Source organism: Tursiops truncatus, chromosome 5, assembly GCF_011762595.2.
Source record: "Tursiops truncatus isolate mTurTru1 chromosome 5, mTurTru1.mat.Y, whole genome shotgun sequence".
Taxonomy (NCBI): Eukaryota; Metazoa; Chordata; class Mammalia; order Artiodactyla; family Delphinidae; genus Tursiops; species Tursiops truncatus.
The window spans coordinates 118,070,195-118,090,506 of NC_047038.1; the positions used below are offsets into that span (position 1 = coordinate 118,070,195).

General features: G+C 40.2%; 1 protein-coding gene across 8 annotated transcripts in view; it reads right to left on the reverse strand.

The window, feature by feature from the left end:
- Nucleotides 1-20,312, reverse strand: part of NFKB1 (nuclear factor kappa B subunit 1) — a 121,999-nt gene that overhangs the window by 51,593 nt on the left and 50,094 nt on the right. For 7 of the 8 annotated variants that reach the window (XM_019926486.3, XM_019926489.3, XM_019926485.3 and 4 more), the window contains one exon: nt 5,372-5,520. In XM_019926486.3, coding sequence (XP_019782045.1) covers nt 5,372-5,520 — 149 coding nt within the window. Of the gene's footprint in view, nt 1-4,592; nt 4,738-5,371; nt 5,521-20,312 lie in introns of those variants that run through there. The other variant, XM_019926490.3, reaches the window with a different exon arrangement.

Consider the following 20,312-nt stretch of genomic DNA (forward strand, 5'->3'; position numbering starts at 1 on the left):
CTTAGCACACATCCCTACAATTCCACTCCTCAGTATTTACCCAAGCCAAGAAAAATGAAAACTTATGTTCACACAAAAGGTGGCTTTGTTCTGAAAAACTGGAAACAAACCAGATGTCCTTCAACAGGTGGATAAACTGTGATATATCAACACAATGCAACAATGCAACAGTACTTATTAACTAAAAGGAATAAACTACTGACAGACTCAGCAATCTGGAGGAATCTGAAATACATTATGCTAAGTGAAACAAGTCAGACCCAAAAAGGCTACATATTGTAGGATTGCATCTGCATATCATTCTGGAAAAGGCAAAACTATGGGGGTAGAACAGATCAGAGGTTGCCAGTGCCTAGAGTTGGGGGGGGAACCTGACTCCAAAGGGTCACACAGGGATTTTCAGGATGGGGGATGGGGGAGGGAATAAAACTATTCTACGCCTTAATTGTGGTGATTATATGAGTATTTATCAAAACTCATAGAACTGTATACTTTAAAGGCTGACTGTTACAGTATTTAAATTAATTTCAAAAATTTTTAGAAAGACAGGTTATCACAGTTAATAATGGGTTAGTAACGGGACTGGGACTACAGTCCTGTTTCTTACTCAAAATGCCATATTCTTACACATCAGTGGTTTTCAAAGTATACTCTCCAGACGAGCAGCATCAGTATCACCCAAGAATTTATTAAAATGCAAATTAGTGGGCCTTATCCCAACCCTACTGAATCAGAAACGCTGAGGGTGGCGCTCAGCCATCCATGTTTTAACCAGCCCTCCAGGTGATTCTGATGGCCCCTGAAGTCTGTGAACCTCTGCTCTACACGATGAGACAGGGCAATGAGATCAGGATCTCTGGAAGTAGGGCCTGGCATCAGTATTTTTACAAAGTGACCACAGGTGACTTTAATTAGCAGCCAGGTTTGAAAACCTCTACACTGTGCCAGATGCTGCCATCATTACGATCGTCTGGGAACTGCCTCTGCCCTTTGGCTAGGTTCAAATCCCCAGGTCCTTGGGCTGGGATTCTAAAGTGCCTCCTCCATCTGGCCTTTCTTCACCTCCAGACTCAAATATTGACTTCACGGCTAGCCTGAGATTTAAAAGCAGCCCTTGACTCACAATACACACCCTAGGTTTGGAAGTTGGATACTTCCAATCTCAGTCCAGACCTTGTCCATTTTCTCCAAACAGCTCCTTTTCTGTGCATTAAGGTTGAACCATATGAAACTGCCAGTAGCTAACTGTTCTTGCATCTACAAAAATAGCAGTTTAATATGATCTGCATTAGTTCATTGAGGGAAGACTTGCTTCTGTTTTGCATTTTTATATTTCTATATCTACTTCGAGTGCTTACCATTGGTATATGCGGGAAATACTAGTTTAAAAAAAAGAAAAACTTCACATCTCTCTAAATCAGGGCTGCCAGGAAGCAAGCAGAGGGTGTGGTGATTATTGGTGAGGAAGGTGGCTTAAAGCAAAGTCAAGTAACAGTTTCCATTGAATGCAAATTTCAGAGAACTAAAATGCTGTTGAAACAAACTGCTGATATTCAGGATAGAAAATAAAACACCAAAGATTATTTTTATGAGGACAGGCACGAAGGACTAACTAAATAAGTGAGTAGGAAATAAAAAGTCAAAATTAAAGCTAACTAAAAGAAGTTAAAAGGACAAGCCCCTCAAATTAAACCAATCAAGCTTACAATCATGACTTAGTTATCTAAAACATGAATAGTTTAATATAGATAAGAAAATATCTTCGAAAATATAAATTAAATTTTACTGAGAACTCATGCTGAGAGTAAAGTGAAGAGAAACACTACAAAGAAAGGTCATTCTTTTGGTTTTGATCATTTAGAAGTTATTTATCTTCTCAATGTCATTTTCCATATACCTTTTTTTTTTTCTTTTTGGCCACACCAAGTCCGGCATGCACCATCTTAGCTCCCCAACCAGGGATCGAATGCGTGGCCCCTGCATTGGGAGCGCAGAGTCTTAACCACTGGACCACCAGGGAAGTCCCTCCATTTATCTTTTTTGATGTGTTGGATTGATGCCCAGCTTATGAATTTATACTCTTAACCTAAACTGTATTGAAAACTGCTTATCATGGTTCTGTTTCTAGTATTGACAAGTCTAAGGAATAACTCTGGCTATCTTCCTAAATTTCTCTATATGCTATTCTTACCTACAAGTTAGAACTAAATAAGAATAATCGTTGATATCCTGTAAATACACATGAGGCAAGTTGGCTCATGTTATTTCATAGTATTAGCTAATGTTAGTTCAGTGTAGAATTTGGATGTAAAGGGCCTGGAGGTAGATTCTGTGGCCTAATATTCAGATTTTATAAGGGAAGAAATTAAAGTCCCCAAGAAGTCATGCAAATTGCCCCCAGTCCTACTGTTGTGAGTGACAGAACTGGAAACAGAATTCTGGTTTCCAGACCCCCAGCATGAGACTCTTTCTACTAAAATGCAACAGGTTCTGGCATTAGAAACTTAAAAAAAAATAAGAGAGACAAATGAAATCGTGAAGGAAATACTGCATTTGGGGAAACACTGTACGCAAAAGTTTCTCAGTTAAAAATCGAATTATAAAAGGAGTACCAAGGTTTCACAGAGCACTCTGAATGGGAGAGGCTACTGAGTCTACTGTAACTCTTAGGTGGTATCCTCTTGCTTACATTTCTTGGTGAAACTGCACAGTATTAGAAAACCCCACAGAGCTATGACCAGACATCTTGATGATCACATGTACAAGTTTAGATGCTCAAACTGTTGAACGAATGAATGAATGAATGAATTCCAACTACCGAACTCCTCATGCCAGCACTAAAAGAGAGTAACAGATTTCCTCACTTTCCTTGGAGACAAGGAATTTACTTTTACTCCTGCTGTAGGTCCCAAATTAAATAACCATTAGTTCCTCCCCAAATCCTCAAAGACTACTAAGGCAAACCACAGAAACACCAAATTACAGATACCATACTGGAATGTTTATAATAACAAATATTGTTAGTAGGGAAACTTCATGTATAATTTCCTCTGAAGGATATGATTATCACACACATTAAACAGGACCAAAGAGAATATACACTTCGTACTGACAGTAGCCTACTCGAGTAAATCTGCAGAGACACTACGTGATCAATTAGGCCGAAACTCTTTGACAATTACCCTGCATTTCAAAGCTCTCATAGGTCAGTCAGGAACTGTAAGGGTATTCCAAAACAAACGATGACCAACTGTGACACACAAGAGGAAACAGGCCAGCCTTTCAAGAGGATGTTGAAACAAGGTCATTTAAAGCATAGTTGAATTTTTCAAATCAATTTAGGCTTCTTCCTCCAATCTAGAGTTTTTTTTTTTCTCTGACATCAAAAGAATCAGATTTTAGTGACTTAAAAGAAAGCTCTCTAGGTTTTTCACACTTGAAAATTTTAACAGTCAAACAAAGAAATACCAAGGAACATGAAAGTTCAACCTCCCCAATAACAGCCAACTTGAAACCTGATCAGAATTCAAAGCCTGAAATGTTACCATCAGCTTAATTATAGTTGATTTAAACAATTCCTTTCTTTTGAGTGAACAGTCTAGATTAACTGGGATTTTACTGTAAACTATTTAAACCAGTATAAGGAAGCCCTGAAAGATATTCCTGAAAATTAGACAAATTTAATTAAAAATTTCTTTTGAATTGAATTTATTTCTATAATACTTCATTCATTAAAAATGGCTTGTTTTATCTCTCTGACCAACCCTTAAATGAATATGTCTCTTTGTATTTACATTTCAAGTCTAATGAATGCCAAGACAAATTTATAATCCTTGGTTGTACACACTTTAAAAAAAAATTGAAGTATGGTTGCTGTACAATATTATATGTTACAGGTGTACAATATAGTGATTCAAAAATTTTAAAGGTTATACTCTTTAGTTATTATAAAATATTGGCTGTATTCCCCATTTGTACAATATATCCTTGTAGCTTATTTTATACCTAGTAGTTTGTACGTCTTAATCCCCTACTCCTATATTGCCCCTCCCCCCTTCCCCCTCTCCCCACTCATTTGTTCTCTATTATCTGTGGATCTGTTTCCTTTTTGTATTACTTACTAGTTTATTTTTTAGATTCCATACATGAGTGATATCATACAGTATTTGTCTTTGTCTGACTTACTTCACTTAGCATAATACCTTCCAGGTCCATCCATGTTGCTGCAAAATTTCATCCTTTTTTTATGGCTGAGTAGTATTCTATTGTGTATATGTATATACACACATCTTCATCATATATATATACATATACCACATCTTCTTTATTCATTCATCTGTTGATAGACACTTAGGGTGCTTCCATATTTTGGCAATTATAAATAATGCTGCTATGAACACTGGGGTGCATGTACCTTTTTGAATTAGTGTTTTGGGTTTTTTGGATATATACCCAAGAGTGGAATTGCTGTGTCATATGGTAGTTCTAGTTTTAGTTTTTTGAGAAACCTCCATACTGTTTTCCACAGTGGCTGCACCAATTTACATCCCCACAAACAGTGTTTGAGAGTTCCCTTTTCTCCACACCCTCACCAACATTTGTTCTTTGTGTTCTCTTTGATGACAGCCATTCTGACAGGTGTGAGGTGGCATCTCACTGTGGTATTGATCTGCATCCCTGACACTCAGCGAGATCAAGAATCTTTTCATATGCCTGTTGGCCACCTGCAAGTCCTCTTTGGAGAAGTGTCTATTCAGGTCCTCTGCCCATTTTTTAATCCGGTTGTTTGTTATTTTGATGTTGAGTTGAATGAGCTGTTTGTATGTTTGGGAAATTAAGCCCTTATCATTTCTGTGCACACTTTCTAAGCAACACAGAACTGAAATAATATTTACCTATCCACTTCATGCTCAACATGTTCACACTGTAAATCGAGAATCAATAGTTCATTAAGGGAATCACCAAAGGTATGATATCATCCATAAAGTGTTGATTTCTGCTATAGCCAGTTTTCTTCTAATTTGTCCTTATCCTTATTTCCAGAAGGAAAACATTGCTAAAGTGGCACACATGTCTCATAGGTCAAGTGACTGCATAATTTATCATCCAAACTGGGCCACTTTTGAGAGTGAAAGGGAGTGCTATAAATAATTAGGCCAGGACAACAGGTACAAAGTGGGTTGTATCAGGGAAATCCAGACAAGTGGGCACCTTACTCTTTGGAGTCCTCGGAGTCCAAGTGAGAGCTCAAATTTTCATCTTCTGGGGCTCTCTGAGGGTCTTGGAAAGACCCTTAATAAAAAGGGCCTGTTCCCTGGCTGCCATGTTTGATGTGCACCTCCCTTCCACCACATCATACACCCTCACTTACCCGACCACCATGTCCTTGGGTCCAGCAGTTACAGTGCAGATGCCATCCTCACAGTGTTTTCCCACCAGGCTGTGTGCATGCAGGTGGATGTTTTTTCCATTTGTGACCAACTGAACAATAACCTTTGCAGGTCCCACATAGTTGCAGATCTATATAAGAAGCACATTTCAAAGTTAGCACATCTGACTATATTACAACATGGGAAAATGCTTAAGACACGCCAGTTAAGTATAAAAAGTGTGATATAAAATTAAGCATATCTGTACATATACGACCACAGCTCGGTTTTGAAAAATATGTGAACAAATGATGAGATGGAAATAAATTAAAATGCTAATGGCGGTTGTTTTGGGTGTGAAACATATTCTGCAGGAAGCAGACCATTTAAAATACAGCACGTATTGTTAACATTGGAAGGAAGAGCACATCTTGGAGGATGCTGTATCCCCTTGCTACTAACCAAGAACACAGTTTCAGCTGCACCTTCATTGCATTTTTGGTCATAAAAGCTGGGTAAAAGATCAGTGAGAAGGGTATTGGGGTTGATTGATTGATGGAAACCAAGAGAAGGAAAGAGGTGACCAGAAAGAGTCCGTCCTAACTCTCTGCCATGAGATTAGGCAGGAGAGAGAGTCTTGCCCAGGGACCTGGCTATGAAGCTTGGCCATGGACGCCCAAGCCCATGGAATTGGCCTGCAGTGATCTGTTTCTTTAATTCAAATAAGTGTACTACCTAAGTGCAAACCCTTAGATCTGACACCTGTTTAGCTCTTGTTTTAGAAGATTTTTCCATTTAAAGTAACTTATAGTTTTTATTGTTATACCTTTAAAATGATGACAATAGCAATAAAAAGAAAACTGCAAGGAGATAATGACATTTTAAGTAAAGAGAGCTTGGACACCCTTTCTCCTCTAGTTGGTTCTCCAGCCCTCTATAGGAGACCACAGATTCCTTCCTTGAGAAAGCCCCAACACTAAAACCATACTCACAGAAAAGACCAATGGCTTTATTTTTAAACTTCCTGAATATTATAAGTCAGAAAGCTGTGATAAATTCAGCCAAACTGTTGGAAATGCACTGTATCTCCTCAAAGGGTGGCCGGCTATCCTCGTTTGCCCGGGAATGAGGGGGTTTCCTGGGATGCAGCACTTTCAGGGCTAACCTAACTCCTTAGCTAACCTAACTCCAGGTCACCCTAACTCCTTAGCTCATATTGTCTCTTTTTAAGGAAGTATATGACCTAAATCCAGGACCTCCCAACTATACAATCGTTAGAAATATTTCAATCTGCACAAGCAACCCTTAGCTCAGAAGAAAGAGAAAGTAGATAGAAATCTCATGTAGCGATGGATCCTTGATGGATGTCTTTCTGAGATATACTTGAGGAAGAACCTACGCTTGCCAGTAAAATTGCTTGGAAACAGAATTCCTTTCCACCAATCTACTTCTACTATAAATACCATCAAATGAATTTATATTCCATTGAGGCATGATTTTGTTAGGATTTTTTCAGTATGGATTTTTTTCCCCAATCCAATCTCCCACTCTAAGAGTTGAGGAAAAGTTGATCAGAACTGGGATTATTCCCCAGAGGCTTTCGGGGGAGAGAAGTTTCCTCTCCTGAACAAAGGACAGACTCCCCTCTGTCCACAGTGTAGCTCCACTGGAAACCTTAGGGCCTCTCCGCCTGAACCCAGGCTCAGAACCGCTGCAAAAGTTTGCTTCCCAACCCACTAACACCCCTTCCCAAGGAGCAGGGCCACCTGCGGGAATGTCCTCCAGTCCTTGCAGAGCAAGCTAATCGCAAAGAATGCTTAGGATTAAATTAGCTTCTGACCACCTCAGAGCACAAATAAATAATTTCTTAAATAGGTTAAACACTTAAAAAGCCCCCTGGGCATAAAACCAATTATGAACTTAGTGCTTTCCCTTTTATAACAGGTAGAAAGCCTTTGCCCTTCAGGGTAGGACAGGGAATGAAAAGTTCTGGGTTTGCTCCAAAGTTGGCTGTTGTCCCTACATACTCCCTGGATTGCTGATGTCAGTTCTGTGTCTTGGTGTCAACATCTGAAATCAGCCTTTGTTATGATGACATATTTCACAGGGACTTCTTTGACAGTAAATAAACAGTGAAAGAGCATGAAATAGACCATGTCATTTCACTTTTAAGTGCACTGAGCATAGGAATGCAACAGTGTAAGGCATGACGAAATGCTTCACTTGGGTGAAATCAGGTAGGCTTTCCACTTAAGCAGGACACCAGAAGGAATCCATCCATTAAAGCCCAATCCCTTTGGCTATCTGGACCCTTCAACGTTACCACTATGACGGAATCAGTCACAGGCACTGAAGGAAAGAGGTGGGAGGTCTCCTCAAAAAGTACTCACATCTTTTTCTTGCTATTACTTCATGATCGAAGGGTGGCAAGAATGAGGAACTGGGTAGTCTCTGAGGTAAAGGGCCTGAAAAATGTGCCAATGACTAATGTGCTGTTTGATCCATTTGAAAGAGCTCAAGTCAGCTCAAGTCAGCTCAGATGGCATCATCTGGTTTTTCACATAGGCCACAGGGCAACGACAGGGAGGCCCCTGGGTTTTGTGGACTTTCCAAAATACTGACTGAAGGAAGAAAGCTGAGGCATGGGGACACACAAAAAAAATACTATTTTCTATTTTCAGGCTCTATGGCTAATGAAGACAGTGGAATTCTACCTTAGGGGAGGGAATACTTCATAAAATGCCACAATGACGGAGAGCTATTTGCAACTGACTCAGAAATTCATTTGTTCTATGGAGAATCAGATTATTCTTATTCAGCCTCCCTTTTACTTCTTTGCATAGTGCTTCCCTTGAAAATTAAGTTTATAGAAAGCAACTGTGTCTGCCAGAAAGGGTGGGTTATTTTTTAAAGAGTCTGAGCATAGCAAGCTTTTAATAAGCACTATTGGCTTAAATACAAGTTAAGCTATCACTTAGAGCCAAGGAGACAAAGGTGACAATTAGCTACCAAGGGACACAGGGAGAGCATGGACTTGACAGACAGACTAGCCAGGTTTGAAGACAGTTCCACTGTTTACTAGTTCTGTGACCTTGGGCAGTGTTCAGCTCATCTGTAAGATGGGGATGATAACAGGACCTCACAGGTTTGTGATGAGGATTAAATACATGAATGCATGGAAAGTCTTGAAGACCACTGCCCAGTAAATAACAGCAATACACAGTGTTAACACGATCTTATTACTGTAATACATGCCTCTACCTAGAGACCTTTAAATAATACAACTGCCCTGAGGTGAAAGTTTATAAATCCCGTTTAAAGGCAGGTGGCTAGAATAAATGACCAATTCAGGCCACTTCTATTCCTAGGGTAAGACTTTTTTCCAGAGTGACATATTTATTTTACTGGGCCTTGTTATTTGTTTATTTATTTTAGTAATAATTATGTTATTGTAGTAATACCTATCATTCTTGGAGGTGCTCAGGTTTCCTTGGCTTCCTTGATGAAATGAAGCCTTTCTTCCAGGAGCTTTACGACTCAGTACCTACTGATGACCACAGGCTAGATCTGCCTTTTGAGTAAGAAACAGAAACCAGGTATCTCAGATAATACCAAACTTAGTCAAATCACCTCCTTTTATTTAAAGCAACTAACTCTGTCATGCTCTGGAAAAGTGCATACTGGTTCTTTAAAGCTGATTAAGAGAAGTAACCTAGAATTTTCTAAGAATCAGATTTTGAAAGGTCCACTTTACTTGCTGAGTTAATAATTTGGACATATCACTTTGGCAGAATGTAGAGTCAACATGAACATGAGACGTGACACATGAAGTAGTTCTTTTCTGCTGAGTTTTTCCTCATGAAGTGATGATGATGATACCTGAAGAAGAGGAGGGGAAAATCCACACTTTTCAAACAGAAATCTACCCTAACTTTACTTGTGTATCTAACTTTGACCTCTACTGCTAAAGCAGCAGAGGAATGTGGTTAAATTCAAGAGCTCTGACGCCAGGCTGCTGTGCTCAAGCCCATCTGTTGTCACTTAATAGCTGGGCCAGCAGGGAAGGATGGTTAACATCACTGGACATCACCTTCTCCACCTTTAAAATGAAAGTAATAATACATTTGCTTTCATAGGATTGTTTTTAAGGATTAAATGAGTTAAGTGCTTGGCACCTAACAGGATTAGCAATCTCAAATATAAACCCTCTCTCCTATCCAGGCTATTACCTCACCGACAACCAAAATGTATCCATTTATTCAGTGGGTACTTATTAAGTCCCTTCTATGTCCCATGCACTGCAGTAGGTCACGGAATGGAGGGATACACAGCTGAGTAGAAAACAGACATAACTCCTGTTCTTACGGGAATTAAAGAGTAGGACCAATACTGCTCAAAAATATCACAAATAAACGTAAGTGCATAACTATGAAGCACTTACACAGGACATGCAGAATAGGGATTTGACCTGGTCAGGAAGTCAGAGAAAGCTCCTTGAGGGAGTAATGAGGACTGAGCTCTCAAAGAAGAGTAAGAATGTAACAAGGGACAACGGGGTGGGTAGGGGTTGAGAAGAGTATTGCTGGCAGGGAGAGCAGCACAAACTGAAAGCTCTGTGGTGACAGTCCGACTCATCATCTCCTCAGTCCTACTTACTACCACCTTTCAGGGTTTCCTTCCCGTGGTTCCTACCACCTGAGGGTGTCCCTTCCTTCTCTTCCCTGTGTAGAACCATCCATTCTTCAAAGGTACAACCTAAATCTGAATCTTCCATGACACTCCCTTCACCACTTTAGCCCACAAAACTCCACCACTGTCCATTTTTTGGGGAATGTGATAGGAAGAGGGCAGGAAAATTATACAGAGTTCATTGCAGCAAGAAGATGGTAAAACCAACTGGCAACTGAAGGGTTACTGTCTTACCTCTCTTGCTTGTTCAACTCCCAGAGCACATCTAGCTATACTTCCTCACTTTCTGGTTTTTTTTTTTTTTTTTTTGCGGTACACGGGCCTCTCACTGTTGTGGCCTCTCCCGCCGCGGAGCACAGGCTCCGGACGCGCAAGCTCAGCGGCCATGGCTCACGGGCCCAGCCACTCCACGGCATGTGGGATCCTCCCGGACCGGGGCACGAACCCGTGTCCCCTGCATCGGCAGGCGGACTCTCAACCACTGTGCCACCAGGGAAGCCCTCACTTTCTGTTTTTATGGAAGGGAAGGGGACTTGTTAACTCGGCCCATCTTCACATCAGCCCTGTGGGATCAGTAGTGCCACCCAATCCCACAGCCAAGGGAAGTGAGGCACATTACGATGAATTAAACTGCCATCATTCCTGTAACTGGAGTGATTGGGCAGCCCTTTGAACTTGGGTCTGTCCACCTCCAAAGCCCGTTCACATTCTCCAGTACACTGGCTACCACTTGGCTTAATCACTTTTTCTTCTGTATATGTCCAATGTGCACAGTGTTTCATAGCTCTCCTTTGCCTAGCACAGTGATCGTGACAGTTATCCCTGAAAAACCTGTTTGTTTGGTTTTGTTGGTGTGTGTTGTGGGGAAGAAGGTCTCATGAAAGGTGTGAGGTGGCAGAAGTGCACTTGTCCCCCTGTAAGGCTTCTTTACAAACAAAATCATGGCACAGACATTATTAAACTGTGCATTGATTCTCCTCTGTTACGGTGCAAGTCATACTACAAAATGAAGAACAAGGAGGAGGAGGAGGACAAGGGAAGGGGGGAGGGAGAGGAGGAGCTGGAGAAGGAAAGAAAAGAACATGATTTTCATAACATACCTCCTCTCAGTGACGCAAAAGAGACTTTACTGTTCTTTATTCTTTATTATTTGTTGAGTACACAGGAAGTACTGAATAACCTTCATCAAGCAAGATAGTACAGAACCATATCTAATAGTTTCTGGCATAGGGTGGGAAGATGCTTGGTAAAGTTAGTTCCTTCTTTTTAAGCCAGCAGACTTCAAGCTAATCCAATCTGGGACCAAATCCCAGCTCTTTCTTCTTCCAGCTCTGTGGGCTTACACAAGATAAATAACCTCTCTGAGCTGCACGCTCTATACCTACAAAATGGGACAATAATGGGACCTCAGAGGGCTGTTGTGAGAACCACACAGTGTCTGGCACATGGCATGTACTATGGAAGCACCAGTTTCTTTCCTTCTCTTTTATAAAAAGGGGCTGTTTCCCACCTCGATTTCCCAAAGACCCTGTGAAGCAGACAGACTTGGCACTATCATCCCCATTTTGCAGATAAGGAAACAGTTCAGACAGATTAACAAATGACATAACCCAAGGTGAGACAGTCAAGATCTGGAGGATGCTGGAATTCATCCTGAGTCTTCTGAATGTAGGTGCAGTGTTCTTGTAAGATGGGATGACATGAAAATATCCTCTTTGGCCCACTCACTGTTGATAACATGGTTGTTTTTCCAGTAGTGCTCCTGGATTTGCGTTGATTCATTCACATTCTTTCATCTTTTTTATTGCCCTACTTATTTGACCAACAGCACACGTGGCTCAGATGTTTGTCTGGGACTGGAAGGGCAAACTGGCCCATTAAACACAACAAAATAGACAAAGAGGGCTTCATCAACTATGTAGAGAAGTGGAATAAAATCACTATCTATGTAAAACTCCACTTTGCAAGTTTTGAGTTTTTTGTCATACTTTGACCCCTGGTTTTTGTTTTATTTGAATTTTCAGTTTCATTACATCAAATATAGCCACTTATAAATCATACTTTTTTCAGAAAATCAAGTAACACACTATTGCTAACTCTGCGGACTTGCACCTCAATAGGTGTCATTATCTCATTAATATATTAAAAATAAATGTTTACCCTTTGCATGGCCCAATTGTTCATGGTTACAAAATAATATGTAACTTATGGATGAACTGTGTTGCAAATGTTCATTTATAGGCCAGTTGTTTTGGAACCTGGCTTATAAACCTGGTTTATTCTTTTATTTATTTTTTTAAAAATAAATTTATTAAAAAAAATAAATTTATTTATTTTTAAAAATAAATTTATTTTTAAAAATAAATTTATTTATTTATTTTTGGTTGCATTGGGTCTTCATTGCTATGCGCGGGCTTTCTCTAGTTGCGGTGAGCGGGGGCTACTCTTCGTTGCGGTGCACGGGCTCTTTTTTATTGCAGTGGCTTCTCTTGTTGCGGAGCACGGGTTCTAGGCACGCGGGCTTCAGCAGTTGTGGCGCGAGGGCTCAGTAGTTGTGGTGCACGGGCTTAGTTGCTCCGTGGCACGTGGGATCTTCCTGGACCAGGGCTCGAACCCGTGTCCCCTGCATTGGCAGGTGGATTCTTAACCACTGCGCCACCAGGGAAGCCCCTAAACCTGGTTTATTCTTAAATAGAAAATAAAACAGTAGTATTCTTTTCTACTGAATTTCTTTTCTACATCTCTTTACCCTCATTGCTGCACTACGTGCATTCTCAAATTCTTTTTTTGGAACAAAGCATAAAATATATAGTATTTAGTCAGACCTTTAAAAGATATCCCCAAACTAACCACTTCTTACCATCTCTACTGCTACTCCCTGGTTTCAAGCTGCCATGATTAGTTTCCAATGCCTCCCCCACTTCCCCATGGCCTGTTCTCCTAGGTGATCCCGTTCAAGTCAGGTCATGCCAAGTGTGGACACTCCTCTACTCAAAGTCCTCCAAAAGTGAAAGCTGTTGTAGATGAATGAGTCGTTAAGGGGACTCACTGTAGTGTTCTGGGTATATATGATTACAGTTTTCCATGGTAAGAAGTTTAAAAAAACCCTCAGACCCTCTAATGGCTTTCCATCTTAAAAGCCAAAGTCTTTACAACAGCACACAGGCCCTGGGCCCTCTGACCCCACTTCCTCTTTGATCTTGTTTCTTACTCCTTCTGGAGCCACATCAGCCTCCTTGCCAGCTCAGCTCCTACCTGAGAGCTCCTGCCTAGAACACTCTTTCCCTGGATACCTGCATGTTCTTTTACCTCCCTTCAGGATTTGCAGAAATGCCATTTTCTCAGGGGAGCTTTCATGGGTTACCCTACACCCTATCTAAAATTTTAACACTCCCATCCCTGAATTCCTTGCTGCTTTCCCCTGCATTTTCTCCCTGCGTTAGTTACCATTTAATATACTACATATCTTACTTATTTTGATTATTGCCTAACTTCCCCATTAGAACAAAGGCTCTGTAAGAGTGGGGACAATGGTTTCTTCCCTGTCATATCCCAAATGCCTGCAATAATGTTTGTTATACTGTGGGCATTCAATAATTAATCCTGTAGCAAATGCATGATTAAATAAGGTGACTAAAAGGTCAGCTAGGAAGGTGATTTATTAAAATATAAAGAGCTGTGTTAGGTAGGGATGGAAATTAAGAAATTATATTCTTTTGTTATTTTGTCTTTTCAAAAAAAAAAAGGCTAGATCCTAGTGCAGCCTCTCAATAGGCTATTTAAATTAGAATGTGATTATTTACACCAGAGTAGAACATTAGCGTAAGTTGATTGAAGGGCATCTTGGTGTGGGTTCTATCTGGACCTGCAGTATGGTTAGAGGAATCTAACTGCTGAGGGTCAGGAACTCAGGCAGCTGTGGGAAAGTGAAGGGAAGGTGACTCTTGAATCATCTTGTTGGAAAATCAAGGTAACAGTGCTCCCGAAGTCCAAGACACCCCCTTGGACTTCCCCCTTTCCACCCCAACGGCTGTTACCCATAAGGCATTCTCCTGCTGTACTGAAGAGGCTAGGGACTTGACTCAAAACATTTTCTCTATTCCTTGCCTTACCATTGCCCTCAGGGATCAAGAATTCACATTTCTGGTTCACCCCAGTTTCACAGTCATGTACTCCCCAAATGAGAGGGCCCTTCTTTGATATTCACTCTGGTGACTGACATGAATAACCACTCCACAGGACCTTACCATAAAGCAGTGCAGGCCTACACCTCCAAGATCTCAAACTACTGGGCTCCCTTTCAATAAAGAGCACAGGCTCTGGAGTCAGATGGACCCGGCTCTGAATCCTGGCTCCTCCCATTACTAGCTGTGCCATCCTGGGCAAGTTACTCAGCCTTTCTGATGTGTTTTCTCATCTGTAAAATGTGAATGCAAATACATAATGTCTGAATTTTCACAAGGATTACAGGAGGCAATTTAAACTGTCTAATACAGTGCTTGATTCATAGCAGGGGCAGAAGAGATGACAGTGATTCTGTTTTGTCTCTTCATGTTTTAAGCAGATATCTGCAGTTGAGATTTCCTCTGACTGTAATGAGAAGGTGAAAATGCATTGCATGCCAGGCTCTTCAACCTCTCTTCTCCTAACTGTCACCCAGGCTCAAAACATCCCTATTACTTTACAATCCGCTGCCAATTCAGAGAAATGTAGCTCTGTTCCCTTTTCTAGGTCCAACCACTCTGTTTTTGCACTTACTGTCAGACTTATTCCAGATCTCCTCAAATTACTCTCCTCCCTCCCTCTCCAAAGGACGCTTCCCCTTTATCCACAAATCATGTACACTCTTCTCGCTTATCTGGAAAAACTCTTTCTCTGATAATGATGATAACAACTGTACAGGTTAGCATTTATTGAAACCTATGAGCCGGGCACTACAGTAAGAAATACAGAACCATTCTTTCATTTGATTTTCTCTATAATTCAGTAAGAAACATTCTTAAAAGGCACTTATACCTGCTTGAGTGCCATTCTCTTTTTTCCTTATCAAGTATGCAAGAAAAGCTCTAATCACCAATGGTGAAACTCCAACTTAATCTGTAGTACCTTTGCAAATTAACTAATCCCTCTATGTCCCAAAGAAATAAGTGCTTCAAGGTCATGACTTACTCCATATTTCCAAACTGACCAGCCATTTCTTATTCTTCATCCCACTTAACCTCTCTGTAGCCTAGGATATGTTACGTTCCCTCCTCAAAATGGTCCCCTCCCACTTCACTAGACAGTTCTGCTAAAGCACTCTTCCTCCTCAAAAGAAGTCCTGCCAGAGATCAGTCCTTGGTCTATCTCTAACCATTACCATAATCACTCTCTTGACACTTTTATGCAGTCTCCTGGATTTAATTATCTAGTCCATGCAGGACGACTCCTCAATTAAGTCTCATGTGCTTACCTTCCTTTTAAGAATCTGTAACGTTTCCAGCTGCTTGCAGGGCATCTTCCTGTCCATAACTTATAACTCAATTTGCCCACGACTGAAGGCCTATGAATGGCCTTCCTCTGAAACATACTCCACCTCCTAGTAAGTGAAACCACCACCTTCTAAGCAACTGCACCAAAATTCTCCTATCATCTGGGATTCCTCTGTTGTCCTCTACATGTAATCAATTGCTGAATTAACTGATTCAGCCAGGTGGCACTCCCCAAAATCTCTGGCACCTGTCCCTTCCCTCTATTCTCACTCCCCTAGTTTATCTATCTCAGCCTGAACCAGAGTTTAACTCATGAGGAATCACTGCAATTCTTCCCACTTGGTGTCCCTGTGCTTTTCCCTTCTAATCCCTCAGCAGATTGCTACCAGATTTATATTCCTAAAGCACAATGCTCATTATAGCGTATCATTCCTATATTAAAACTTATATAATCCACCCACTTTCTACAAAATGTGGTCTAAATTCCTGAGGCTTGCACGATTTGGCCCTATCATACCTCTCTAGCCTCATTCCCACCTTTCTCTTTCATGTACTCTTCATTCCAGCAGAATTGTTCACTTTTCCTATCCAACCTCAGAGATTTCTATTTTTGAGCCTTTGCTGCTGACGTTTCTGCTTGTGCTATTTTCTCTAGTTAGATCCATGCTTTCAAATTGCTACCTCTCAAGATCCAGCCCCAAATGCAATCTCTGCCTCGAAGTCTTCTCTGCCCACCCCAACTAGCGGGATCTTTTACCTTAGGGCCATTAGGTCATTCACTCTTTCATCTGAAAAGTACTACTTTATTCTGCAATTCCTACCTGGCAGCTATAGGTGCTGGTTCTACAGTGGTGAATAAAACAAACAATATCATATTTCAGATACCAAGGCATTATTTAATTCTTTCTATTTCCCCAACCCTCAGGATGGAACCAGTAGTATTTAATTAAGAGCTGTTCAAAGAACTAATGACTGAATAAATCATTGGCTCCAGGCTACGCTGAGGAAGGAGCGAGCAGCCAAGTAGTTAACAGCTCCCAGGCACTATTAGGAAAGAATGCTGACAGCAGGGCCCATCAGGCCATCTTGCCTTAAGATCTGTCGAAGGGTTACAGTCACGTGACGCGGTTCATCTCTCTACTATAACTATGAGGGATTACCCTGAGAAGTTTCTGAAAAGTCCTAGCAGAAGGTGAGTGCATGAAGCCAATTAACTTGTGAAATTCTACTGACTCCTTGGCTTGAAATCTCATTTAGGAAGACCTAACCCTGGCACCATTTTTATTTCTAAGAGGAGTTTTTGAAGCACTTGTACTCCCTTAGGCTTTTCCGCTGAGAAAATAACTTCTGCTTACAGACAGACTGGCTGTAGAGGTGCTAAAACATCTTTAATTTTTATAAATTCAAATTCTCAGGGAGAACTTAACCCTGACATACAATCTCCCCATGGTGCTGGAGTTTGGCCAAGGTGGAAGGATGGGCGGAAGACAGTCATCAAGGGCTGGTTCCAGATAAAATAGAAGTGAGACTGGGAGGACTAGAAGCGCTGCCTTGGCCGCCAAGCCCCATGTACTCTGGAGAGGTGATCTCACATTCATCATCCCAGCTAGACTCTGCCAGGGCAGCTACACAAGGAGGGCTTTCCCCACAAGCATCCCAGAGATGCGCGGGAACCCTCCCACTTGAAAACAGGCCTAACTTCACAGAGTCAGTTTACACTTCTAAATTACTGAAAAATACCCCAGGAATGTGAAATCAAGACACTTTAACCTACCCCAAGTTGTAATTTATTTTCAAGTGTGATTCCAAGTTTGGAGAAAACAACAGGGATGAGAGCACAGTTTATAGGATTTAAATAAATTGTGCTTAATATAAATGCCTCAACATTCTTAAATTTGTAGAGGAACACTCTCCTGAAGTCTGCACATTTTCAGATAATGTGGGTTAATTTTTAGAGCAGATTTTCAGTGCTCCAGTAAGCGGCCAGAGTTCCAGGTGCCAGTTACCGCTACGATCTTGTGTTAGGCCCCTTATCTCTTTGGGCTTCCGAATTCTTCATGTGTAGAATCACTAGATAACAACTATATGTCTTCCAGCTCTGAAATTCTATGATTCCTAGTCATATATATATATATATATATATATATATATATATATATATATATATATGACACACAGGACAACACCCCAAAGATCACATTTTCAAACTAAAAAAAAAAACAGTTTAAAATCACAGAATTTCTGAGTTGGAAGGATCCTAACAGTAAACTTATTTTTAAAATTGTGAACATTTTAAATACATTTAACACAATTACAAACTGAGAAAACATACAATCAACACTCAAATTACCTGTTGCAATGGGGCTTCTGATAGCATGGAAAATCAAAATTTAGAGACAAAGAAAAACCTTTATGTTAGGCAAAGATTTCAACTTTTCTCATTAAAACTGAAATTGAATAACCAAAGTGTTTATTTTCAGTAAATCCAAGAAGGGTCCTGCCCTGGGTAAGTTAAATCCTGATAATAAAGAACCAACTTTTCTGGGGATATGTCAAAAATGCTTCCATTATACAAGTAGGGGGGTAGGAGAGAAACATACAAACCAAAGACAGAATGAAAACTTTTAATCTACGAAGCTTTTTTTTTTTAAATCTTTACAAACTACATAAAAGTAACTAGGAGGATTAGATCCCAGGTAAGGTATGACTGAAGTATGTGCAAAATAAAAACTTTAGGTTTTGGATTTATTTATTCTTTGAAAATAGAAATTATTAATATAAGTTTTAAACATCCTTTTAAAATAGTTTTAAAGTCTCTCAACACATTGTGTTTGATGAAAACTTAATTTGATATAATTAAGAGTATCTTCTGACTCTGTGATATTCAAATTTACTTGGGATTAAATGTCATTGATTTCTTTCTGTTTAAAGGCATACAATCATCCTCATGATATATTTTTCTGGCTTAGAAAACCCATCCTATCACCTTCACTGAAATCCACTGGTTAGAGAAGTAATTAAATACTTTGGCTTTTAATGACTGAAAGTACTTACAGATATCACTTAACGTAGAATTTAATTTGTACTATAGTAAACACAGCTGCCTGTACAAGAATTTGGACCACTCTGGGAAGAAGACAATTAACTGTTCCTTTCTTCAGAAGGAAAGTACATAAGATAAAGCATTTCAACTATTCTTCTGTGATTTCCTGTGGAAAACCCCTACAAAATTAGGAGAATTACAAGTGAGTAGAAAGAAATGGGAAATTTTCTTTGTCTGATTTCTTGTTGCCACTTTACTGGTTAATTTACATCCCAGACACTGATAGGGCAAAAGAGAAAACATGATCTAAGTGTCAGACTGAGGTTAACCAACATATTGTACCATCTACATACTATTATGTAAGCAAAAGGAGGAAGGGAGAAACACCAAAATTTCTAACATGGTCTAGGATAACATCAGCCAGTAATCTGGAAAAACAGTAGTGCTTTAAACCTGCAAAAAACCCTACAATGTGATAACTTTATACTGTTCAGCCTATACAGACTAAAACAAAGTATTAGAAATAAATCATACACTTTGATGCTTGGATAAAATGTTCTGCAAGCTATTAATTTCTATTAGTTTTAGGAATTCGCCAGAAAAATTATAACTGCCCTATAACCAAATCTTGATTTTCCCTTATTACGAAGGTACAACTTACTAAGTAAAAAATCTTTTTAAAGGCATAAAAAAAAAAAGAATTTACTTATCGCAAAGGATCTTAACACAAGTTACCTTCCCTGCCCTGCAGTCTTCCAGTTTATTTTTTGAACCAGTCCAGTGACAATGAACTTCATCCTGAGGCTATACATTCCATCCTCAGGCAGCTCTGACTCTCAGTGACAACTGAAACCTCTGCCTCCTGGGGCTTCCACTCAGTGCTTTTTATTTCATCTTCTTTTGACGGCAGGACACACCTCACCCTTCTTTCCTATGACAGCCATCCAAATATTTGAAGACAATCAAATTCTCCAGGCTATAAATATTCTCATGCTCAATGACCCTTTGAGGAAGGTTCGAGTTCTGTCACTATTCTGGTTTGAACACACACTCAAGTTTCTATTTCTCTACAAACAGGGTGCCCAGCACTGTACACAGTTTTCCTGGTGTGAGAGTGAGACCACCGTCTGCTCTTATATACTACTTCTATTAAGGGAGCCCAATGTGGAATTACCTGTTTGGTTGTCACATCACACTGTTAGCTCATGTTAAGTCCATTATTAACTAAAACTTCTAGAGCTCTTTGCATGCATATCCCTCCTACCCTGTACTTGTAGTATTTTGTTTTCTGGATGCATTCAACTCTTTTAAATATCATCGCTTAAGAATTTAGCCCTTGGTTCTGATGAAGATATGGATGTTGAAGTATATTTCTGAATTTTAAAACCCAAAAGTAATACACAAATTTTACATTTAGCCCTTTGCCCCAGCTTTTCAAAATTAACTTGAACTTAAATTATTTATTATCTATCACTTTATGTCATTGCAAATGTGATACAGCCTCCATTGAAGACACTGATTAAAATATATATATATATATATATATTTTTTTTTTTTTTTTTTTGCGGGCCTCTCACTGCTGTGGCCTCTCCCGTTGCGGAGCACAGGCTCCGGACGCGCAGGCCCAGCGGCCATGGCTCACGGGCCCAGCCGCTCCGCGGCATGTGGGATCTTCCCGGACCGGGGCACGAACCCACGTCCCCTGCATCGGCAGGAGGACTCTCAACCACTGTGCCACCA